The 27,072-nt window shown below is 35.0% G+C and overlaps 1 protein-coding gene across 2 annotated transcripts in view; it reads right to left on the reverse strand.

Moving 5' to 3' along the window:
• Positions 1-7,321: 7,321 nt before the first annotated feature.
• The window catches only part of LOC125680436 (chromosome-associated kinesin KIF4-like), a 65,789-nt gene continuing 46,038 nt past the window's right edge, over positions 7,322-27,072 (reverse strand). The window contains exons 21-25 of one of the 2 annotated variants that reach the window (XM_048920031.2): positions 26,345-26,422; positions 23,886-23,987; positions 22,166-22,390; positions 8,430-8,585; positions 7,322-8,111 (exon numbers count right to left, since the gene is read on the reverse strand). In XM_048920031.2, the coding sequence (XP_048775988.2) occupies positions 7,836-8,111; positions 8,430-8,585; positions 22,166-22,390; positions 23,886-23,987; positions 26,345-26,422 (837 nt within the window). In that variant the 3' untranslated portion in view covers positions 7,322-7,835. The remainder of the gene's footprint in view (positions 8,112-8,429; positions 8,586-22,165; positions 22,391-23,885; positions 23,988-26,344; positions 26,423-27,072) is intronic. The other variant, XM_048920032.2, reaches the window with a different exon arrangement.

Genomic DNA, 27,072 nt, shown 5'->3' on the forward strand with positions numbered 1-27,072 from the left:
TGATGTAAACAAATAAAAGAAGAATTTATCACTCAAATAAATTTTAGACGAAAAATGTATATTTCTGAACTTGTAAATGATGTTCTGGCTATCTCGGTACATTATGCGGGGAAATGTATGCGATATATTGTAACATGCACTTCTTATATTTTCGTAAACTATTCGATTATATTCATGAACTTTAAATTCTGTCAATCATGATACATTTTTCCACAATCTGAGGGTATTCCAAGCATTCAATAATTTGGCAGCATATTTTTGCTTCAGAAATTGGTATTGATAAACGCAATGTCACCTACCGACAAGAGTGACGCAAATGGTAAAATGTACGCTCATCAGACAGCGAAATTCCACCTGGAAGCGTATTATGCACTCTGAATTGATACAACACACATTCTAAATAGAAAAGCCATGATGCACTAATCCATCTGACATGTGAACTGATTATGTATTTCTCTCAGAGGGAGGTAAAATTGTGACAAAAATGTCAATGCAATTGCGACGAAATGTCAATGCAATATCTGTATCTACATGATGAGAAAAAGCCAAGGAAACCATTTGATCTATTTTCAGCCCTAAGTAGGTCATGGTTATGTATTTCTATGAGAGGGAGGTTATGACAAAAGAACTATGCACGATAACTCTGAATTATCGCCTTCATTTTCAATTCGTATATTTTAAACAGCTTCACAAATTTGCTAATGTGATTTTTTTCAATGCAAAGTAGAATTCATTATTAATTGATTATTAACTTTAATACCAGTGTTAATTAATCCAATGCTCTTAATTACAGCTCCTTTAGTTTAGGAGGTAGAAAAATATGTTTCTTTAATGTGACTCCATACTCGCAGTTCTATCCGATACAAGTTTAAAAAGTGTATTTATTTCCATTCATTGGAGTTAAAACTAACAAACTATCAAATAAAACACATAGGTCATGACACTTTTTTAAGATGCGAGACATACATAACAGAATCATATATCACCGTCAGAAAATTGCAATTATAAAAATTTCATGCGAACTGGTTATGACGATATACTTGCATTCATAACAATTCCATGAAACTATATATTCACAAAAATATCCAAAATGTCTGCAAAAATAAAGGAAATTTATCGCATAATAAACTTGATGAAGAAATCAATAAAACTGAGTTATTGCCCTTGGATTAAATATTTTAAAACGTATCATTGATTATTCATCTATAACTTAAGACTTTTGAAATAGTTTATTTTTAACACGATTTTTTAAAAATAATACCTGTCGAAAAAGATTCCAACAAAATATATGTTCCTATCAGGTATAAATCTAAATAAATCATCGATTTTTGCAAAATCTGATGACATCACAGGAGGGTGGAATTACTTTAAAATGTCATATATTTTAAAATGCACGTTGACATAAATAAATAACCATTTGATTTGTTAGATTACTTAATATTAATGAGTAAAGAATGGCGACCCCCCCCCCAATGAAACAACAAAAGTTTTGGTATATATTTGCTAAATGACAATTTATAATACCTGTAAAAAGGAATTTGTGTTTCACAGGGGAGGGGGGGGGGTAGTAGTCTTTAAGTTATTTTCAGTTTTCCATAACAAAAAAAAAACGCGATTTTAATCCAAATTAGAGTTTTCTCTCTTTGTTTTGTCAAATAAATCAACTTTTATGAAAATTCATGTAAATATCTATATTGACATTTAATAAAAATCAATTAAAAATGATAACTTCAAAATTGACCAGAAGGTAGACGGCGAAATAATACTATCGTTCGCAGTTCTTTCAGAGGAATACCTGTGACCATACCGATAAAAAACTCTGGAAAACTATTTGACCTACTTTTACCCCTAAAGCAAGTCATGGTGCACCAATCCATCCGAAATGCTAACTGCACTTATATTTCTCCGAGAGGAAGTCTTTCACTACATGTCAGGGCAATATCTGTATCCGTAATGAAAAAAGCCCGGGAAGCATTTTGACCTATCTTTAGTCCAAAAGTAGTTCAAGGATGGGACGATACGGCTGAAATGCAAATTGAACTTGTATTCCTCCAAGAGGAAGTATGTGACTAAATTTCAGGGCAATATCTGTACTCATAATGAAAAAAAGTCCGGAAAACTGTTCGACCTACTCTTATTACTAATGTAGGTCACGGACGAACGGGCCAATCAAGCTGAAATGCAAACTGGACTTGTATTCCTCTGAGAGGAAGCTTATGACTAAATTTTAGGGCAATATCTGTAATGAAAAAAGTCCGGAAAACTGTTTGAACTACTCGTACATATAACTCTAAAGTAGGTCAAGAACAGATCAATCCATCTGAAATGCAAACTCACTCTTACACTTCACTAGAGATAAATTGTGACCAAATTTCAAAGTCATACATGCATCCGTTATGGAAAAAAGTCCGGAAAACATGACCAGGGGCGGACGGACAGCAAGGGACGCACGGACAGTCATAACATAAAACGTCCCGTCTAATGACGGGCGTATAAAAATGTGTAATCTTATGTATTGTACATTACTTGCTAATGAATGCTTGTTTTCACATTGTGAAAAAATAAAACGTATAACAAATTGCATATAATTATAATTCTCTGTTCTGGAATTCTTTAGCTATATGAAAAAGTACAGAAGGATAGGTTTGGACTCCCTTTATTTTTTCAGCAAATAGAATTGTGAATTGCACACTTTGAAAATGCATGAAAGCTCCCCCTTTGATTCTGTAGATAATTGACATTGTCCCTAAAATAAAAAAAACCCGGATACCTTTCATGAACTATATGCATCAATAAATATTTGAGAAACAAGCATACCGAGTTATTTGAAATTTCATCCCAAAAGCTCTCCCTAAAAATGATATAAATTGTTTATTTGGTAGGTACACAGCGAGCATAATTTCAGAAGTGGGGCAGACTGACAGACGGAGAAGAAACTCACAGTACCTTTTGATTTCATTGGTAGTAAACTAATATTTAGAGACAGAAAACGGGCAATCTATACTTGTTTGGGGAGAGACATGCAATGCTTACTGTACACGTATGTAAAAGTGTAAGGTATATACTGACAATTCCATTACACCACACCTACGATGCATTTCCATGTATACTTAAATTAAACCCATCTGTGATGTATTGTCCGTAACTTATTTCTTCCTTTATTGGTTCTATTTTTTATTGACTCGTAAAAATGTTTTTGAGAATCTTTTAAATGCTTACTGTGACCATCATCCAATTTTATTGAGGTCGTGAGTTTAAGCCCTGCTCGTGTCGAACCCAAGACGTTAAAATGGGTATAGATTGCTCCTTCGCCAAACGCTCTGCATTAAGAATCATGGGTCTTTCAGCTATCACCTTAACAACGGAGGTCCCTTATCGGTCATCTGAGTATTAGTTAAAAGTATTACTAGTCCCAAGAGTTATGAAATGTAGAACAAAATTCCCGTTCTGAATATCTTAGCTAAATTCTGATGTTCAGCAACAGCATAAAACAAGATGTGTTTTTAAAACTTCAATGCCCTCAAAAGTGTATACACTGATGAAAGCCATTACATAATATATGCATTAAAATTAAACGATAAGACTAGCCCTTCAAACTATCTGCTCTTTCTACATATCCATGTAGTTTCAATTTGGCATCAATAGCGCTAAAGAAGACGTTTTTAAGTGTTTTAAACTTAAACACTATATACCAAGTTTGGCCTTGCCCTGGGGTCAGAACCTCTACCCCGAGGATCATGAAATTTACAATTTTGGAAAAAGCCTTCCTTCTCTATATCACTATGCATCTAGTTTCTCTATACATGTGCAGTTGTAGAGAAAAGATTTTAAAAATTTGTCAATTTTTGCCCCGCCCCTAAGGTCCCAGGAGTCCTGAAATTTACATGTATATCCCTCTTGTCCCAAAGATTGATTGAATATTATTTTACGTCCCTCTCGAGAATATTTCACTCATATGGAGACGTCACCACTGCCGGTGAAGAGCTGCAAAATTTAGGCCTATGCTCGACACTCATGGTCATTGAGCAGGGAGGGATCTTTATGTGCCACACCTGCTGCGACACAGGACTTCGGTTTTTGCGGTCTCATCCGAAGGACCGCCCCATTTAGTTGCCTCTTACGACAAGCAAGGGGGTACCGAGGACCTATTCTAACCCGGATCCCCACAGGATTTGTCCCAAAAGATGCTTCATACCAGATTTGAAAAGAATTGGAATAGTAGTTATCAAAAGGAGTAAAAAATGTACAATTGTTAATGCACAACAACTAATTGCAAAAATCTTCTCGAGAACCACTGGGCCAGAAATGTTGAAATTTACAGGAAATCTTCCCAACATAGTGCAGACGTTTATTAAAAATGATGCCCCCTTCCCCCGTCACAATGGGGCCATAATAGGGTATCAAAGTATATTATATATATATATATCTCCTCAAGAACCACATGACCAGAAAAGCTTCCCGAGTAGATTCAGGTTTGTTTAGTACTGATATAAATATATACTACTCAAAATTTGATAAGGATCACTAGGTTATATGTGTGTAATTTACCACTAACATAACAAAAGACATAAATTTGACTCAGAAACGTGTTTACTCAGGTTATGAATGAAAATTCATGAACGGCATGAACTTTTATCAATACGGAATGCTTGAAATCTGATAACACCAAAAGGCATTTCATTACAAAAAGTTAACAGCAAACCAGAGAAAGAATTACACAGTTTTTGGGGATAGTCCGTCATTACACTTAGTCATGAAGTGTCAATACCGGGTATGGCCTCCCCTTGCATCAATGATGGCTTGACAACGTCGAGCCATGCTGTTAATAAGCACCCGGATGTTTCCAATGGGAAGGTTGTTCCACTCTTCCACAAGGGCGTTTCCGAGCTCTGCCAAAGTCGTGGGTTGTGCTCTACGGCGTGAAAGGGCAACCTGCAGCATGTTCCATACATGCTCAATCGGGTTCAAGTCCGACAAGCGCGCTGGCCAGTCCATACGGACAATTGTCTCCTGCTTAAGGTACTACTTCACCACCCTGGCGAGATGAGGACGGGCGTTATCATCCAACAGGATGAACTCAGGGCTAACAGCACCAGCGTCGGGTCTGACGTAAACATCGAGGATCTCATCCCGGTACCGCACCCCTGTCATTGTTCATCTCTCCAGGACATAAGATCTGTTCTTCCATCCCTGCTGATTCCACCCCAGACCATGATGGAACCACCACCATAACGGTCATGTTCACTGATGTTGGCATCATGGAAACGTTCACGTTGTCGTCGCCACACTCGGTGCCTCCTGTCTATAAAGTCCAAACAATACCTGGACTCATCGGTGAACAGAACTTGAACCCAATCGTTCTGTGTCCAAGTGACATGATCTTCAGCCCAGTCCAATCGCCCTCGCCGGTGTCGAACAGTCAGAGGGACTCGAACACATGCCCTTCTCGAGTTGAGACCTGCATTGTGAAGCCGATTCCGTATCGTCTGAGTGGACACATTCATCCCCGAGGCGTTCAGGAGGTCGTTACGTAGGCTGGTTGCTGTCCAGAAGGGATGGCGTCGTGCCTGAAGAGCCACAAAATGGTCTTGGCGTTGGTTTGTTGACCTCTGACGACCACCCTATATCGGTGTGCTGCTGTACCAAAAGTTTGCTGTCGGTTCCAAGCCCTGTTTACAACGCTCTGGCTGACGTTTAGTGCATTTGCAACGTCACGTTGTGAATAGCCAGCGTCAAGCATTCCAATACATCTGTCCAGTTGTTCTGTCGTCAGGCGACGTCTTACACGTTGAGGGGGCATTGTGTTGATAAACGTAGTGTAAACACTCAAGTGAGTTTGAAATGTTAGAAAGAATCAGACACCAATGACTGAGTGAAAATCGTGCAATGGTAGCAAAAGCATAAACTGTGATGAGAAACGCATTTCCCATGGCATGAAATGCTCGTGCAAGTTTGTTGAAGACGTTTTTAATTTCACTTGGACACAATATTGCCAGTTAAGCAGTTATTAATTTTTTAAACAGAAAAATATCTATGATCCTTATCAAATTTTGAGTAGTCTATATATATATATAGAGAGAGAGAGAGAGAGAGAGAGAGAGAGAGAGAGAGAGAGAGAGAGAGAGAGGAAATATCTCTTGAACTATTTAAGCTAGGCCATTCATGTTCTGTATGTACATTTCTAATGGCAAGACCTTTCGTGTGATCTTGGCCCACTTTTAATAAAAAATCTTACCTATTCAATACGTCCAAACTATCTAACATATATCATTCATATCTTATACAAAAATTTCTTATGGCAAAATCTTTCATTTCATATCAAGTCCTTTAAGCTTAAACACCGAGTTTGACCTACTTTTAAGAAAACATATTTAAACCTATACCTGGGACTATTCTAGGTAGGGCTTTCATATTTTGTATAGAGATCCTTTATGCAAGACATTGTGAATCAATGGAGTTTGATCTTTTGACCTTGGAGTTTGACCTATTTCAAATCTCCTGGACTATTTGTTGTACATTGAAACTTTATGCCAAGACCTTGTTATACTTTGGTGTTGACATGGAACAGCAGGACCAAGGTGACTCAGGTGAGAGATGTGGCCCATGGGCCCCTTGTTTTACCGACACCATCCACTGATGGTTGAATCACTTGACATGTAAACATAAACAGGGGCCGTGCCTTGTTTAGAAAATGAAAAGTTTAGATGCCTTGAATACACCTTTGTGTCAGTTTTTGAAATTTAGGTTTGTTGCTATGTTTTTTTTGGAACCAAAATCGTGTCCATGCAATAATTTTATATTTCTTCAAAACTGATTAAGTTCAACATGCAATTTTCTAAAAAATTGAATATCAAAATCCTTGCCACATGCACATCTTCAATACCCATACAAACACTCTGTAAAATAGGAAGGTCCTCACTTGTTAGACAAACAAATCATGTACATGTACTCTGAGTCTCTCTACGTAATATTTCTTCAAAACTGACTTACTAAATTAAGGTTCTCCCTTGAAAATTGTGGGAGGAGTTAGCCGAACAAATTATGTACCCTCCATATAACATTAATTTTCAAATAAAGGGGAAAAACTCCTCAGAAGTTGAAATGGATCAGAATAATCTAGTCAGAGGGACCCACAAAGCTACATAGCGAATTTCAGCTTGATACGTGATGGAAATGAAAATAGAAACAGAAAACCCTGAATGATGAACGGACAGACAGAGTGCAAACTAGTAGTCCCCTCAGTTCTATTGAAAGGGGACTAAAATGGCTTTATACAAAAGGTATTCTTTTTCATGTGAAAGTGGGCAACATGACAAATAAATCAATTCATTATACAGTTTAATGACCACCAATTCACACAGAATGCTTTCTATTCGTTTATCATTCATTTTACATATTCCTCCCTAATAAGGAAACAGTGATGTACACAAGTAAAAACACTTGACTACAGATATATTCCACTACAAGTACGTATCAAACAACGGATACAATTAAAACATCCTACACTTCACATATTGCTACCATATATTACTTATTTCACATAATTCATAATCTACATATAAACACAACACATCAATACTATACATGCAGATTGCTATGGTGAATTTAAATGTTTGATAATATTTTTTTTTTTTGAAAATGTTTGATAAATGATAGAAATTTTTCAAATCAAATGAATATGTGTGTAGTAGTTTCTGAAAGAAATTCTGCCATGCAGTATATACGTTTCAGTTCATTTCATGAGATCTTTTATAAAGACATTAAGTTTAAGAATATCATATCTACATACTATCCTGTAGAGATCTTTACCAAGTAAAGTTTCTGTAACTACTCATTCAATCTAAAGGGCCAAAAAAACTGGTACTGTTATTCCTGGCACTCATGCTGAACAGTTTTCTCCTCTTTTTGACTCCCCCTTCCAAAATCTTAGCCTCGGTATCAGTTTGTTTAGATTTATTGGTGGATGGCACCACAAATTCATCAGAACTACGATTTCCCTCATTGAAACTTATGAAATCTTTCAGAGGATTCACGGGAATGTTTTCCTTAGCACTGGTCTCCTCCAGGTTGTATGTACTATTCAAGGTGGCTTGTGGATCACCATCTTCATTCTACAAAATATTGTTTATATACTTAATGATGCTACAAGGTTTAAATATATTGTCTTTATTTTACCATCAACATAAACTGTGTCACTGAGTTTATGTAAAAACCGATACAAAACTGTACTTCACAGAATTCAATCTCTGTATATGTATATAGATCTATAAGATATCTAACTGCATTAAATTTGAAAAGTATAGAAAATTTCTACAATGGAAACACACTAACACTGCGAATTCTATAACGAAACCTTAAATACAAAATTGATATTTCTGATTCAATAGCTTTCTTATAATGAGATCTCTGTCTTGAGACACAATACTTACATTTCCCTGATCAGGAGTGGTTTCCCTGTTTTTACACTTTGTGGCGTTGCATCCACATTCACTTGTACACATGTTTTCCTTCTTTTTACATGAACATAGTCGACTGCTGCAGTTGGTTTTACACTTGCAAATCAGAGCAGTTGCACTGGTCTTTTGCTACAAAAGATAGCCACTGAAAATTTATTGGTCTACCAATAGTCAATAAATTTTATTTTTTCATTTCAATCTGTTCACACGTAAGATACGCTAACCTCATTCCTTAATTTGTAGGTTACTACTTAATTACACATTGTAAGATACGCTAATCTCATTCCTTAATTTGTAGGTTACTACTTAATTACACATTGTAAGATACGCTAATCTCATTCCTTAATTTGTAGGTTACTAGTTAATTACACATTGTAAGATACGCTAATCTCATTCCTTAATTTGTAGGTTACTAGTTAATTACACATTGTAAGATACGCTAATCTCATTCCTTAATTTGTAGGTTACTACTTAATTACACATTGTAAGATACGCTAATCCCATTCCTTAATTTGTAGGTCACTACTTAATTACACATTGTAAGATACGCTTATCTCATTCCTTAATTTGTAGGTTACTATTTAATTACACATTGTAAGATTGGCTAATCTCATTCCTTAATTTGTAGGTTACTATTTAATTACACATTGTAAGATACGCTAATCTCATTCCTTAATTTGTAGGTTACTATTTAATTACACATTGTAAGATACGCTAATCTCATTCCTTAATTTGTAGGTTACTACTTAATAACACATTGTAAGATTGGCTAATCTCATTCCTTAATTTGTAGGTTACTACTTAATTACACATTGTAAGATACGCTAATCTCATTCCTTAATTTGTAGGTTACTACTTAATTACACATTGTAAGATACGCTAATCTCATTCCTTAATTTGTAGGTTACTACTTAATTACACATTGTAAGATACGCTAATCTCATTCCTTAATTTGTAGGTTACTATTTGATTACACATTGTAAGATACGCTAATCCCATTCCTTAATTTGAAGGTTACTACTTAATTAAACATTGTAAGAGAACAATGCTTAAACATGTGATCTTATTTCTTCAGTCTACACAAAAAGATGGGACCTATAGACTGGTCAGAAATTAAAAACAGCCCTTGAAGGTCATAGGCGACAATTTTCAATCAGAATTTGTTACATCTTGAAATAAAATGGTACATGTAGTTCCACGTGAGATGGAAGCAGAGAACTCTGACACAGTTTTTTGTCTTCAGTCAAAAACTCTCCCACCGCCAAAAAACTGTCAATGTTCTTTGCGTCTATCGCACGTAAAACTACAATTTTAGTCTAGATTTGTTCACTTTTGAGAAAAATATAGGTTGTTGAACTTAGTCTGTTTTGAGGAAATATTATAAAGAAAGTACATGATTTGTCAGGTGAACTCCTCCCAGTTTTGAAGTGAGAACCTTCTTATTTTCCAGAGTGTTTATATTGGTATTGAAGGCGTGCACGTGGCAAGGATTTTGATTTTCTTTAATTTTTGGGGAAATTACAGGTTATTGAACTTAGTCTGTTTTTAGGAATTATTGTATAGAAAGTTGAATTGTCTGTTTTTCCTTCCACAGTTTTCAAGAAGGGACCTTCTTATTTTACAGAGTATATATGTATGGATATCGAAGATGTGTGTGTATGGCAAGGATTCTGATTTTCTTCCATCTTAAAAAAAAAATTACAGGTTCTTGAATTTAATCAGTTTTAAAGAAATAATGCATAGAGAGTACATGATTTGTCTTTTACTTCAATAACTTAATAAGTTATTGTTTAATGAAAATTGTATTTATAAATAATTGTCTTTTTACCTGAATACTATATAAGCATGAAGGGAAACTTTAATAACAGAGAATCCCATGTAAACACAGCAAAATCCTACTTTACTTGATATGTCCAAAATCTTTTAAATGACAAAATCTTGAGTATCCCATGACTTTAAAAAATGCTGTGCTTACATAGCACTTTCTTACACAGTAATACTTAGTGGTGATGGACAGCTATTTAGTGATCATTGAAATTATATAATTAAACAATTATCTACCTCCAAAACAAAGCACACATAGTGTTAAAACTGACAAATCAAACAACTACAGTATCTGCCACAAAAAGAAGTAGACCTGTTGTGTTATCTATGTAAACGTACAATTGATACAGCCACCCTAACCCCAGGTATTCACTGTAAACATACAATTGATACAGCCACCCTAACCCCAGGTATTCACTGTCAACGTATAATTGACACAGCCACCCTAACCCAGGTTTTCACTGTAAACGTATAATTGATTGTCACTTTAACCCCAGGTATTCACTGTAAACGTACAATTGACACAGCCACCCTAACCCCAGATATTCACTGTAAACGTACAATTGATACAGCCACCCTAACCCCAGGTATTCACTGTAAACGTATAATTGATAGTCACCCTAACCCAGGTATTCACTGTAAACGTATAATTGATAGTCACCCTAACCCCAGGTATTCACTGTAAACGTATAATTGATAGTCACCCTAACCCCAGGTATTCACTGTAAACGTACAATTGACACAGCCACCCTAACCCCAGATATTCACTGTAAACGTACAATTGACACAGCCACCCTAACCCCAGGTATTCACTGTAAACGTATAATTGATAGTCACCCTAACCCCAGGTATTCACTGTAAACGTACAATTGATAGTCACCCTAACCCCAGGTATTCACTGTAAACGTACAATTGACACAGTCATCCTAACCCAGGTATTCACTGTAAACGTATAATTGATAGTCACCCTAACCCCAGGTATTCACTGTAAACGTACAATTGACACAGCCACCCTAACCCCAGGTATTCACTGTAAACGTATAATTGATAGTCACCCTAACCCCAGGTATTCACTGTAAACGTACAATTGACAGTCATCCTAACCCAGGTATTCACTGTAAACGTATAATTGATAGTCACCCTAACCCCAGGTATTCACTGTAAACGTATAATTGACACAGCCACCCTAACCCCAGGTATTCACTGTAAACGTATAATTGACACAGCCATCCTAACCCCTGGTATTCACTGTAAACATATAATTGACACAGCCACCTTAATCCAGGTATTCACTGTAAACATATAACTGATAGTCACCCTAACCCCAGGTATTCACTGTAAACGTACAATTGACACAGTCATCCTAACCCAGGTATTCACTGTAAACGTATAATTGATAGTCACCCTAACCCCAGGTATTCACTGTAAACGTACAATTGACACAGCCACCCTAACCCCAGGTATTCACTGTAAACGTATAATTGATAGTCACCCTAACCCCAGGTATTCACTGTAAACGTACAATTGACACAGTCATCCTAACCCAGGTATTCACTGTAAACGTATAATTGATAGTCACCCTAACCCCAGGTATTCACTGTAAACGTATAATTGACACAGCCACCCTAACCCCAGGTATTCACTGTAAACGTATAATTGACACAGCCATCCTAACCCCTGGTATTCACTGTAAACATATAATTGACACAGCCACCTTAATCCAGGTATTCACTGTAAACATATAACTGATAGTCACCCTAACCCCAGGTATTCACTGTAAACGTACAATTGACACAGCCACCCTAACCCCAGGTATTCACTGTAAACGTATAATTGATAGTCACCCTAACCCCAGGTATTCACTGTAAACGTATAATTGATACAGCCACCCTAACCCCAGGTATTCACTGTAAACATATAATTGACACAGCCACCCTAACCTCAGGTATTCACTGTAAACGTATAATTGACACAGCCATCCTAACCCCTGGTATTCACTGTAAACATATAATTGACACAGCCACCTTAATCCAGGTATTCACTGTAAACATATAATTGATAGTCACCCTAACCCCAGGTATTCACTGTAAACGTACAATTGACACAGCCACCCTAACCCCAGATATTCACTGTAAACGTACAATTGATACAGCCACCCTAACCCCACGTATTCACTGTAAACATACAATTGATACAGCCACCCTAACCCCAGGTATTCACTGTAAACATACAATTAATACAGTCACTCTAACCCCAGGTATTCACTGTAAACGTACAATTGATACAGCCACCCTAACCCCAGGTATTCACTGTAAACGTACAATTGATAGTCACCCTAACCCCAGGTATTAACTGTAAACGTACAATTGACACAGCCACCCTAACCCCAGAAAGCAAAAGTGAGCAAGCTCACATACCCCACGCTCCAACATTGCTTGACAATGCCTCACATAATGAATGGTAATGCTATGCATTACTGCAAGAACAGGACAGATGGGCTCAAAATTCCAAGTTCAAAATGGGCACAACTTCAACAACAAGAGTACCGCCAACGGTACATAATACGCCCGTGAAAAGCTAATATAGGGTGTTTTTCTTACATTATGATTTGTAGAACTTGGCTTCAAGTAGTATCAGCAATTATCAGGGTGCGACATACTTTCTTTGCATAGAAAATACAAGAGAAATCATGTACTCTCTAAGTAATATTTTCACTTGGCATAAGATGTATTTGTACCAAGTTTAATAATGGTTTTGTCCAAACGAATCGGTCTGCATCCTGCTACTACGACCTTGTACTTTGACCTTAAGAAACAATAGGCATCCTCCACTTGGCATAAAGTGTATGTGTACAAAGTTTGACTGTCCTAGACCCAACAGTTTGGTTTGTATACTGCCTACAAGGTTTTCCTACTAAATAATACTGTGACCTTGACCTTGAAAATTAATAGGCATCTTTCTCTCATCACGGTGATCAAATGTACCCAGTTGCAATATTCTGGAGCTTACGGTTCAGTTTGTATCCTGCCTACAAGGTTTTCCTACTTAGTAATACTATGACCTTGACCTTGAAAAACAATAAGCATCTTCCTCTCATCATGGTGATCAAGTTGTAATATCCTGTAGCTTATGGTTCGGTTTGCATTCTGCCCACAAAGGTTTCCTACTAGGTTTTCCTACTAGGTGATACTATGACTTTGACCTTGAAAAACAATAGGCATCTTCCTCTCATCATGGTGATCAAATGTACCAAGTTGTAAAATCCTAGAGCTTACAGTTCGGTCTATATCCTGCCCACAAGGTCCGGACAGACAGACAGACGGAGCCATACGATAATACGTCTGGTCTTCAATGGACATATAAAAATTATTGAATCAGAATTTCCTGAGAATATGCACATCTACACAGTGTGTCCTTATTAAGAGTGTACTCTCATGGTACTTTTACCACGAGTGAGTCTCCATACTTTTTAAAGTCGTAACTATGAGGATGCGTGTTTTATTTTGTATGCACAAAGAAGAACATTAATATCTGTTTTTATTTGTAAGTAATGTTAATAAACTAACAAAAATTAATTAAAGGCATAGGGTCTAAGATATTGGTGAAATTTTGCATGTTCCAAAAAAGTAGCGAAATTTAAGATCATAACTAGAAAATCACACAAAGTTCTTCAGAATGTTTACAAACATATTGGATATGATAGTAATTACAAAATAATTCCCAGTTCTCATTTGCTTAAACTGGTACCCTGTTGATTTCGCAACTCTTATGTTTGTGTGTAGCCACCAATCAGCAGGGTACCAGTTTAATATATTGTCCTCCAGACAAAATTTTTATATAGGGCTAAAATGTCAAAATGACTTCAATTTCAAAGCGCTGCAGCTATATATAACTCCCTTTAAAACATGGCAATTTTTTACTTATTTTCTCATTTTACGACATTCATGATGACGTTACGATTGTAAACAAACTCGAGCTCGAAGACGCACACTGTACGATGTCGCATTTATTCTATTCTAAAGCAGTCCAGAAACATACATGGGTGATTCGTTAGAAGTAAAACGCAGTTATAGATCAATCTGCATCCGATATTCTCACAAGTGAGTGGCAGACAAAGAAAACAAGAGGTACTGTGAGCAATGCTCACTAAGAATACCCCCCACTTACCCCAATCCCCCAAAGGGTGTTGGTAATAGGTATAAATTACCTCTTTTCTGAGTGTAAAATACAAATGGCATGACAAACCGAACCATATTGCTACTTCGATGTCCAGTGCACATGACCTTTGACCTTTTGACCCCAAAATCGATAGGGAACATCTTCATCCCATGAGTAGTCCATATGTATGATATGGTGACTGTAGGTGGAAAGGATAACGCTTTAGAGCCCGGAAACCATATTGCTACTTCAATGTCCAGTGCGTGTGACCTTTGAACTTTTGACCCCAAAATCAATAGGGAACATCTTCATCCCATGGGTAGTCCATATATATGATATGGTGACTGTAGGTGGAAAGGATAACACTTTAGAGCCCGGAAACCATATTGCTACTTCAATGTCCAGTGCACTTGACCTTTGACCCCAAAATCGATAGGGAACATCTTCATTCCATGGGTAGTCCATATGTTTGATATGGTGACTGTAGGTGGAAAGGATAATGCTTTAGAGCCCGGAAACCATATTGCTACTTCAATGTCCAGTGCACTTGACCTTTGACCCCAAAATCGATAGGGAACATCTTCATTCCATGGGTAGTCCATATGTTTGATATGGTGACTGTAGGTGGAAAGGATAATGCTTTAGAGCCCGGAAACCATATTGTTACTTCAATGTCCAGTGCACTTGACCTTTGACCCCAAAATTGATGGGGAACATCTTCATACCATGGGTAGTCCATATATATGATATGGTGACGGTAGGTGGAAAAGATAATGCTTTAGAGCCCGGAAACCATAGCGTCTACAGACGGACAACCCGATTCCAGTATACCCCCCACAACTTGTTGCGAGGGGTATAATTACAGACAAGCAGGCACAACCACGCACATGGTGACACACTACAGTACTGTACATAGTGTCAGACGAGAGGGGGGAATGGAAGGATGTTAGCGATGTAGTACCCGAATCAGAGGCTGCTGATATAGTATTGAATGAATTTGTAAGTTTTTCAATATACAAGAATTTTTTTTTATGAAAATAAAATCTACAAACTATGTAGATCTGTACCTAAATTAATCTGCGATCTTCCTGATCCCGCCTAGTCGGTCATGAGCGAATCTCGCTCCTAACGTTCAATGTATCATTATTGAAGCATCATTTTGATTAAAAAGTGTAATCTATATCATTGTTTTAAAAAATCGCTGAAGTATACAGAGAATTTAATTCATTAAAAAAAGAGTTCAAAGGGAAAAGGGGGGTTTCTCCCATCTAGAGAATTATGGCGCGCCATTCATGTACAAATTAGTTAAAACAAAAGATAATTTTGTTGACTATATATACATGTATAGATATGTTTTTTGGGAGGCTACTAGATCGATAATTTGTTTTTAATCAGTTCTGGGAAATTAAAATTAAATCATTTTATCAAAATTTTATTTTAATTATTCCTTCAAAGTGTAATTGTCAAAAAGTTTTAATAATGTTAAAATTTGTTTATAGGGTATTGAAAATGCACATTTAAAAAAAAAATCCTGATTAGAATTTTAGCATATATTTCATAAACAGTCATTTATGCACGAACAAATTCATATATAACATTTTGCCTAAGAAATTCTTTTAGAGTAACAATTTGTTGGGCAAGGCATTAAAACATAATCCCTGGCTGGACAAAAATTGGAGTTAGTTGAAGTTGGTGTATTAGCAGTCTGGTGGTAAACCTAATAGCATATTCTGTTCTATTGTTAAGAATTTACAGTATTGATAGAAATTGAGTTCCAATGTTTGCATTTTAGCTACATTCATTTGGTAACCACAGTGAGAGGGATGAGTTGTGCTATCATCATATGAAGAACCATACCAGGAAGTGCAGATTTCTTCCTCATGGTCACATGGAAGTTGACTGTTAAAAGTAGTTTCTGGATGATAACTCAAATACTTTGCATACTATTCAAACCAAATTTGGACATATGGATACATACAAAGACGTGAAGATGCCTATCAATTTTGGGGTCAGAAGGTCAAAGATCAAGGTCACATTGCATGGAAATTAGAAAATGCTGATGCGGGGGCATATGTTTTTACACATTTTGTAGTTATAAATGAACTAGTATTGTATATATGCATATATTATCTGTTTTCTGATTATTTATCATATAATGAAATAAATATATAGAATTTGTAAATATGAATTGAAAAATACACATTTTATAACAAATCGTATATTGTTATTGTTTAGAATGTATGTGAGTGTAAGAAGGGGGGTGGGGACACAAAATGGTTCAAATCTTTGTTCCAAAGCACACTACCCCTCACATTTTTTTCATTTAAATTAAGCAAAAATATGATTCAAATCTACATTAGTAATTCCAGAAAAAGTTTGATACAGATATTCTCCCTAGGTTGAATTTTTTGTTGAAATAGGTCTTCAAATTTGTGTGATATTTTATACAATTATGTTAATTAATACTTGATTTTTTGTAGAATTGGTGATATATTTTGTGTAAAAGTTATTGAAATAATCAATTATGCTTAATTTTCATAAAATCAAAGAAAGCCAAGGTTATTCTGTCCTTAATATTTGTTTATAGTGTGTTTCTTGTGAAAATTGGCGATTTTCATGAAAAATTAAGTTTCAGCAAAGGGGCAACTTTGAGGAGCTGTAATTCTTTAAAGGCCGGCAATTGGGTATAAAAGCAGCCAATTGGTGAAGATGGTGGAATATATGAATTTTCTGGTCACATTCAGATTGCAGCACTTATTTTGCAAAAATAAAGATTAAGCTGTTGTGCTGAAATTTTAAAATGGGTATGCTTGTTCCCCTCATAACTGTGCATATAATGGTAATATCTATTTTAGATATAGATTATCATGAAGTTTTAATTTTGACCTCAAAAATCTGAAGCAGGGCTAAATTTGTATTTCAAACTAGAGATTGGCAGTTTGTGGGTGTGATTATCTTTTGTTATTGTTTACACCGGATGTTGACTCACATATTGCACGAGCATGCTTGTCTAGTTCTAGATAAGGGGGATTGCACCAAAGGAAACATGTAATCAAATTACTGTATAACATGAAAAAAAAGTACTTACTCATATATCATTGTTAAATCCAGATTTTATTTTTAGTTATATTAGTTATATATAATCACATTCCTTTAAAAAATCGGTTAACTTTATAAAAATAACTCATTAGGACTATTCAGTCTGATTGCTGTTTCAGAGTTTTGCAGGCTTGCAGGTACCTTTTCTGGAATAATATCAAGCATGCAGATATTTGTCTGGTTAAGCAACAATCTCCTAGGCCAGTTGTGTAACTCCCATTGTCTCTCACCAATGATGACAAATGTCCAATTGATCAACCATCACTCTAAAATTACTCTCAATCTGGACTCTTACGTGTGAACATTACAATGTCAAAAGAGACAATCACAGATAGTAGGTCTCCAAATATCATAATGGACAAAGTGTTTCTTAATAATCCTTCAATGCACATGTCCTCCATTGCACAGCTACAATTCCCCCCCAAATTCTTCTCATAATTGAAAGGTACCAAGAGGAAAATCATAAGTATTAGTATATCATATATACCAATATTGTGTGTATATTATCGAAAAACTACATGTTTTAAAAGACATGGATAAAACAATGATGAATTCATTTTGTAGTTCCTAGGGTGAAGTTTTGTTAAAGTATAAACATATCCTTTCAGTGCCTCACAGATGGAGCAGAGTGGTGCTTATTCTGATAACACTGCTAAGCCCTGCCCTCTTGCCATATATGCTTAATTGCTGTAGGGGTGTAAATTTTTCTAGCTTAGCAGTGTTATCAGAATAAGCAGCAGTCTGATGCTTGACTCTACACGTGCTCTGTAGCAGACGATATTTTGAACAGGGAGACTGGCATGATTTATCAAAATAAACTAAAGTTTTCCCGCATTTTTCTACCACTCTGCTAGATCTGTGAGGCACTGAAAGGATAGGTTTTTACTTTAACAAAATTTCACCCTAGGAATTACAAAATGAATTCATCATTGTTTTATCCATGTCTTTTAAAACATGTAGTTTTTTGATAATATACACAAACTGCCAATCTCTAGTTTGAAATACAAATTTAGCCCTGCTTCAGATTTTTGAGGTCAAAATTAAAACTTCATGAGAATTTATATCTAAAATAGATATGGCCAATATATGCACAGTTATGAGGGGAACAAGCATACCCATTTTAAAATTTCAGTACAACAGCTTAATCTTTATTTTTGCAAAATAAGTGCTGCAACCTGAATGTGACCAGAAAATTCATATATTCCACCATTTTCACCGATTGGCTGCTTTTATACCCAATTGCCGGCCTTTAAAGTCCACACTAACATACTCTTTTTTTTATGTTTTAAATGTCTTTCGGATAAAGATGTATCAGTTAAAATGGTTTATCAAAAAAGTTTGATACTTCTGAAAAAATTCAAACCAGGAGAGAACATCCTAAGTACAAAGTTTCACGAAATTCTGTTGGAGGAGTTGCGCTGACCAAAAAAAAAAGGACTGACAAACAGGTCAAAAACATACCCTCTGCAACTTCATTGTGTGGGGTATAATTATACGCTTGATTGATGCTGTGTATTTGCTACTACCACTTTGAAATATGAAGAGTGAAAAACAATGAATTATGTATTATTGGGTCAAAGTCACTTCAATCAATGCTTTATTTTCATAAATGTACAGTCATACATTACTTTGAGAGATAAAGAACTTTGAGATCGGCAGTTTGAGAGATGAAGAGTAAATTTCTTTAATTATAGGTGTATAGAGAGAAAAGAATTGGGACCATAATTTCAATACGAGTGATCAAGAACTTAAAAACACTGAAGGTCAAGTCGTCAGGAGTCACTTGTAATGATAGTCTATATGGTATCCAAAACATTGCTGCAATCATCAGCAACATTCCCGTGATCTTTGGCATACAGCCATATCACCCTCAAATCTTCCTCTCCTTAATCATCATCATATCAAGTGTAGAAGATTTAAATATCTAAAACGTTACTCTTTCTATGATGCACAAAACATCTTTGCAGTTGATGCAAAGCCCAGTTATTTTATTTGTTGTAAGATACAATATTACAGAAGTCTGTTATTGTAAGATATAATATTACAGAGACTTACTCAGGTTAATTGTAAGATACAATATTACAGAGACTTACTCGGGTTAATTGTAAGATGTAATATTACAGAGACTTACTCGGGTTAACTGTGAAGTCTGTTATTGTAAGATACAATATTACAGAGACTTACTCAGGTTAATTGTAAGATATAATATTACAGAGAATTACTCAGGTTAATTGTAAGATACAATATTACAGAGACTTACTCGGGTTAACTGTGAAGTCTGTTATTGTAAGATATAATATTACAGAGACTTACTCGGGTTAATTGTAAGATATAATATTACAGAGACTTACTCGGGTTAACTGTGAAGTCTGTTATTGTAAGATACAATATTACAGAGACTTACTCAGGTTAATTGTAAGATATAATATTACAGAGAATTACTCAGGTTAATTGTAAGATACAATATTACAGAGACTTACTCGGGTTAACTGTGAAGTCTGTTATTGTAAGATATAATATTACAGAGACTTACTCGGGTTAATTGTAAGATATAATATTACAGAGACTTACTCGGGTTAACTGTGAAGTCTGTTAGTGTAAGATGTAATATTACAGAGACTTACTCGGGTTAATTGTAAGATATAATATTACAGAGACTTACTCGGGTTAACTGTGAAGTCTGTTATTGTAAGATACAATATTACAGAGACTTACTCGGGTTAATTGTAAGATATAATATTACAGAGACTTACTCGGGTTAATTGTAAGATATAATATTACAGAGACTTACTCGGGTTAATTGTAAGATATAATATTACTGAGACTTACTCGGGTTAATTGTAAGATACAATATTACAGAGACTTACTCGGGTTAATTGTAAGATGTAATATTACAGAGACTTACTCGGGTTAACTGTGAAGTCTGTTATTGTAAGATATAATATTACAGAGACTTACTCGGGTTAATTGTAAGATATAATATTACAGAGACTTACTCGGGTTAATTGTAAGATATAATATTACAGAGACTTACTCGGGTTAATTGTAAGATATAATATTACAGAGACTTACTCGGGTTAATTGTAAGATGTAATATTACAGAGACTTACTCGGGTTAACTGTGAAGTCTGTTAGTGTAAGATGTAATATTACAGAGACTTACTCGGGTTAATTGTAAGATATAATATTACAGAGACTTACTCGGGTTAACTGTGAAGTCTGTTATTGTAAGATACAATATTACAGAGACTTACTCGGGTTAACTGTGAAGTCTGTTATTGTAAGATATAATATTACAGAGACTTACTCAGGTTAATTGTAAGATGTAATATTACAGAGACTTACTCAGGTTAATTGTAAGACACAATATTACAGAGACTTACTCAGGTTAATTGTAAGATATAATATTACAGAGACTTACTCAGGTTAATTGTAAGATATAATATTACAGAGACTTACTCAGGTTAATTGTAAGATACAATATTACAGAGACTTACTCGGGTTAATTGTAAGATACAATATTACAGAGACTTACTCAGGTTAACTGTAAGATATAATATTACAGAGACTTACTCAGGTTAACTGTAAGATATAATATTACAGAGACTTAATCAGGTTAATTGTAAGATACAATATTACAGAGACTTACTCGGGTTAATTGTAAGATATAATATTACAGAGACTTACTCGGGTTAATTGTAAGATGTAATATTACAGAGACTTACTCAGGTTAACTGTGAAGTCTGTTATTGTAAGATGTAATATTACAGAGACTTACTCGGGTTAACTGTGAAGTCTGTTATTGTAAGATATAATATTACAGAGACTTACTCGGGTTAATTGTAAGATATAATATTACAGAGACTTACTCGGGTTAATTGTAAGATATAATATTACTGAGACTTACTCGGGTTAATTGTAAGATACAATATTACAGAGACTTACTCGGGTTAATTGTAAGATGTAATATTACAGAGACTTACTCGGGTTAACTGTGAAGTCTGTTATTGTAAGATATAATATTACAGAGACTTACTCGGGTTAACTGTGAAGTCTGTTATTGTAAGATATAATATTACAGAGACTTACTCGGGTTAATTGTAAGATATAATATTACAGAGACTTACTCGGGTTAATTGTAAGATATAATATTACTGAGACTTACTCGGGTTAATTGTAAGATACAATATTACAGAGACTTACTCGGGTTAACTGTGAAGTCTGTTATTGTAAGATACAATATTACAGAGACTTACTCGGGTTAATTGTAAGATGTAATATTACAGAGACTTACTCAGGTTAATTGTAAGATACAATATTACAGAGACTTACTCAGGTTAATTGTAAGATATAATATTACAGAGACTTACTCGGGTTAATTGTAAGATGTAATATTACAGAGACTTACTCAGGTTAACTGTGAAGTCTGTTATTGTAAGATATAATATTACAGAGACTTACTCGGGTTAATTGTAAGATATAATATTACAGAGACTTACTCGGGTTAATTGTAAGATATAATATTACTGAGACTTACTCGGGTTAATTGTAAGATATAATATTACTGAGACTTACTCAGGTTAACTGTGAAGTCTGTTATTGTAAGATACAATATTACAGAGACTTACTCGGGTTAACTGTGAAGTCTCTGTCGTCTGCTTATCGCTGGTGGATTTGTCACTAACTGAGGAATCGTCTACACTGACAGTTTTCCTCTTCATCCCCTTCCTTTTGTACATAGGTGTAGCCCTCCAGTCCTCATCACTAGTATCATCTTCTGTAAGGAAACTCTCCTCATCTGTCTCCTCCCAATCCTCCTCAATCTCCACCTCTTTCTTTTTCCTCTTCTTAATCTACAAAAAGTTGCTTATAAATTAATGACATTTGCTTAATAACTTAAGGGGCATGGTAACAAAAGTATCTTCACCATACAATAGTTATAAAAGCTGAAGAGCTAGATAGGGGCAAGAGTGAATCTATTATTATATGAACCAGCTATCCCTCAGAATCTGCAAGAAGACCCATCCCTTTTGTCAAGGAATTCAAAGTTATACAACACCCAATGCTCTCACTCAGTCCAATTAAGAGCTCAGTGACATTCCCCACATCCCTTATACAGTGTATATACATCAGACTTTCTACAACTAAATGCATTTTTTCCAACAAATTCATCCATACTGAATTTTGGTTGGGGAGATTTCCACATAAAATTTACACAAATATCACAATCTCTCTTTTTTTTTCTTTTTTTTTTAAATATCACAATCTATATTAAATTTTTTCTTTACTGTTATCTGATAAATGAATACTACATGTAAGTGTTCGTCCCTACTCTAGGCTTTTCTTTTTTTTTTTACACATGCATTTCTGAGGGTAGGAAGAAACCAGTATCACTGCAGGTATTGAGCGGCATGTTCCTTATTTACCATTCATTTGACATTTCTTATAGGAACCTGGGCCCCTTATATTTGAAGTGGGCCCCTTATATTTGACCTGGGCTACTATATATCCTAGGATTCAGGAGCCCATGTATCTACTAAACTTAAACAAGAATATCAGTAAAACTGATAGATGCTCCCCGAAATGCATCTAACCAATGAACTACTTCATATGATGCATGACTCACACAATCATCAATAACTGTTGAAATATTTGAATTTTTTCATATATAATGGTATATGTTCTGAGTGACCTTGACAAAATGACCTTGAGTTACCTTTGACTGAAAGCCATTTGCCTATTAGTTATCTGTGTGATATATGATCAATACATATTCAAAAACTGTTAAAATAGAGTACTTTTTACATACATGAGGTATATGTTTGGCATGACCTTGACCTTTCCATAATGGCATTGGTCAAAAAATCACTCTCTCAAGGATTATTCGTGATCAGTTTCTGATGAAAGGTTTAGGAGATGGGAACTTTTATATCAAAAACTGTTGAAATAAGGAAATTTTATATGTTCTGAGTGACCTTACCATTCTAAAATGACCTTGGTCTAAAAGTCCTTGTCTCAGGGAACATTTGTGATCATATCAATTTCTGATGACAGGTTTAGGAGATATAGCTCAGACAGACGGATATGATGGCAACTATATGCTCCCCTAAAATTTTTCGGGGAGAATAATTATGAAGCAAAACCCATGGAAATTCCAAGTTACAAACAATGTACATGTAGATATAAAAAGTAACCTTTCATGCACATTTTAGTAATCACACAACACTGGATGTTGAAAAATTCATGCTGTAATTTTTAACAAGTCCAAGAATCAATGAAGTGATAGCAGAGAGAGACTTGTCCAATTTTCTAACACATTTCCAATGACATATAGGCAAATAACATTACCTTAGGTTTTAAAGTAGGTGAGAGAAATGGAGATGCATGAGGGTCATCAATATTGGGTAAGAGGGCCATCCTTTTATTCTGATACATGGCTCTAGTCATTTGCTGAAGGAGAAGTAAGCATATTACAATCATTTCTACACAAAGAATGGCGACATGCTTGTTAAGGAAACTTTCTTCTAGAATAAAAAAACATGTAAATACAGTAAAACTTCTCCAAACCAGCCCCTAAGAAGTCCTGGCCGAAATCTTAACACCTGTAATTTCCCCTCATAAAACCAGCCACTTTTTATAGTAAAGAGATGATCAAGACCAGATAGATCTGAAAGGGACAATACACTTAGTAGGAAGTCATGTGAAGCTATTTTTTATATAAAAATAAAAAAAACTTCCATAGATTATTCTATATAGACATGTAAATGAGAAAGAAAATGAAACATTCATGCTACAGTCAACACTGGAAGGAAAGATAACTCATGCAACAGCCCAGTAAAAAATAAGCCAAAAAACAAATAACCTGCCTGCCTCCGGCAATGAAATCATGGGGAAACACTCTCTAAATGTGAGTGAAAAATCAAAATTGCAAGCGAATAATCGCAAGTGGTTGCAATTTTGTGGAAGTGAACAATTTCAATCTTTTCCTCAGTTTATGGGCTGTACTTTTGTACTTTTCTAGTTATAAGAATGATTAGAAACATACTGAAAAAGTAAACATGGATGGAATAATTTTAAATAACTGAGGCCAAGGTCATCTCTGTCAGTGATCAAGCATACTTCAGGAATCTCAGAGACGTCTGATTTTAAAAACAATCATGATGATCTCATCCGTGTTTACTCAACACAGGCGGTGTCCTGCTGTCTGCTATCTACATGTATAGTCAGAAACACTGAGTTATTTGTAGCAAGTTCTAATTAATAAATGAAATTTCCAAATGTTTTAAACATGTACATAGTCTTCAAGATTTCAAACCATGTGATGTTGTAAATAGGTTATGCATCTCAGGACAGTGAGTACGCCACACAAATGTACCCTATGACCCTTACCATGCACCAGTGATATGTTGACTGATAATTCATTGTTAAACGAAAGAACTCTCAATCTCATTTTTATTGTTGCACTTTATTTTCATATATTTAGATATAGAGACATGCTCATTTTTTTTTTTAAATTTCTTTGAAAAAGCAATCGATTGGAAAATGCTAGCAAAAGCTCAATTTTGCTAGTTGAAAAATAATCCACTACCTAAAATTTACTAATTAGTGAAAAAAAATTAATTTCAATCCCCATCACAATTTGGAATTTTTTGCCTAAGAAACTATTAAGTTTTTGGGTCAAGACTAAACATACCTAAGAAATATTCAAATTGCAGTTTTATAAGTACATACACAACTGCACTTTTCCCAAACATTTAAACCAATTTGTTCTAAGCGACAGATATAAACAAAGTTACATGTAGGTATTAAGAGGAATGAAATAAACATCTTTGTTTTTGTTATTTTTTAATTTAAGACTGTATAATTCTAATGGGATTGCAGGATGTATTAAATCAGATCAACTTCACACCTCCGGTATCAATTAGGTACAAGTTGATTAATTAGATATCTGCTGATAATTATTGCTGGTAGCAATTTTAGATCACTATGATTACATCAATTAGGTACAAGTTAATTAATTAGATATCCGCTGATAATTATTGCTGGTGGCTACGATTATGGTGAACAGTCCTACCATTGTGTATCTCATCTACTTCAGCAGGCTGGAGATAATGACAGCAATGATAGAGCTTCAATTTATTTACATACTTTTAAAAACCATTATCGAAAACTATTTTCTTCAAAATTAGTTTTAATAATGAAATACTTGTTTCTTTAAATAAACATGGTACAAAGAAGAAATATCTAATCGTAAATTGAGATAAGCCATCACTAAATGCGAACACTGTGTATGAACGGCAACGGATATTGCTACCAGTCGAAGCGACGACGTTTGAAGAAATAACATACCAAGATGAGAATTCCTTCTTTAAACCACTTTTTAAACATTTACAGTACTGATTCATGCAAGGAGACAGGGAAATTAATTCACTTAATTCACTAGAATCATAATTAAGCCAAAAACAGAGGACAACCCCTTAGTTTTACAGGTACCAGGTGCTTAATTTTAAGGTATAAAACAAAATCCACATAATTTCATGTGATTCTAAGTCATTGAAAATAAGTCTGTACATCAATACAACATTCCAACAAGCTGGTAACATCAGCAAATGCATAACAAGTGGTTTAAAAGAAGGAATTCTCATCTTGGTGTGTTCAAACACAATATCTGGTGCTGATGATACACAGTGGCTAAGTTCATGGTAAATTATCCCTCTAGTCCGGCAGCTGGCCGGTTTAGAAGTTTCACTGCACTGTATATTGGAATGAAAGGGATACAAAATCAAATTTCGAGTCTTCCTGCAAACCTTTTTCAACTCTTCACACTCCTTAGACTTCTTTTGTAACTCTTCCTCCATGGAACTCAATCTTTCAATTTCCCCCTCCTGTAAATGAGAAATTATAAATAATCCAAGAAAATTACAAGTCATAACAAGTCTCTTCTAAGGGATTAACAAAAAATGAAAACATTTTTTCCCATTAGTGTGCAGTTTTTGAAGAATCAAACATTCTGTACCATTGTATTCAGGTGATCTTACAAGATTATTGATCATTATCTAAACAGTGATTAGAAAACAAAAAGGAGTCTCCAAGTTCCATCAGTTCATATTTCACATTGTCTGTTGACTTGATGCACTACAAAATATTCATATGGTTGAAATGATTTGAACAATGGAGTCTGCAAGATGATAATTATCTTTTTGCACATGCTTTCAGAAATAATACGACTGTCAATACAAATAATTGTAAAGGAGTATGTCAACTTCTTTTTTAAAATTTTGCATTTCATTTACTATATCATTAATGTACTTTGAAGTGAAAATGTACTGAATATGAAATATGTCAATATTGTGATGCTCAGCAAGTTTTTGGAAGATATCTGAAGTCTTCTACAGCCATTAGATTTTGAAATACGTTACAAATGACTGCATAATAACTTGACATCATAAACGCTACTGAACCCCACATCATTGGACTTTGGAGTGTCAGACCATCGCACTTTACCAACTGCACCTAAATATACCCTTCATCAAAT

This window comes from Ostrea edulis, chromosome 2 (assembly GCF_947568905.1).
Source record: "Ostrea edulis chromosome 2, xbOstEdul1.1, whole genome shotgun sequence".
Taxonomy (NCBI): domain Eukaryota; kingdom Metazoa; phylum Mollusca; class Bivalvia; order Ostreida; family Ostreidae; genus Ostrea; species Ostrea edulis.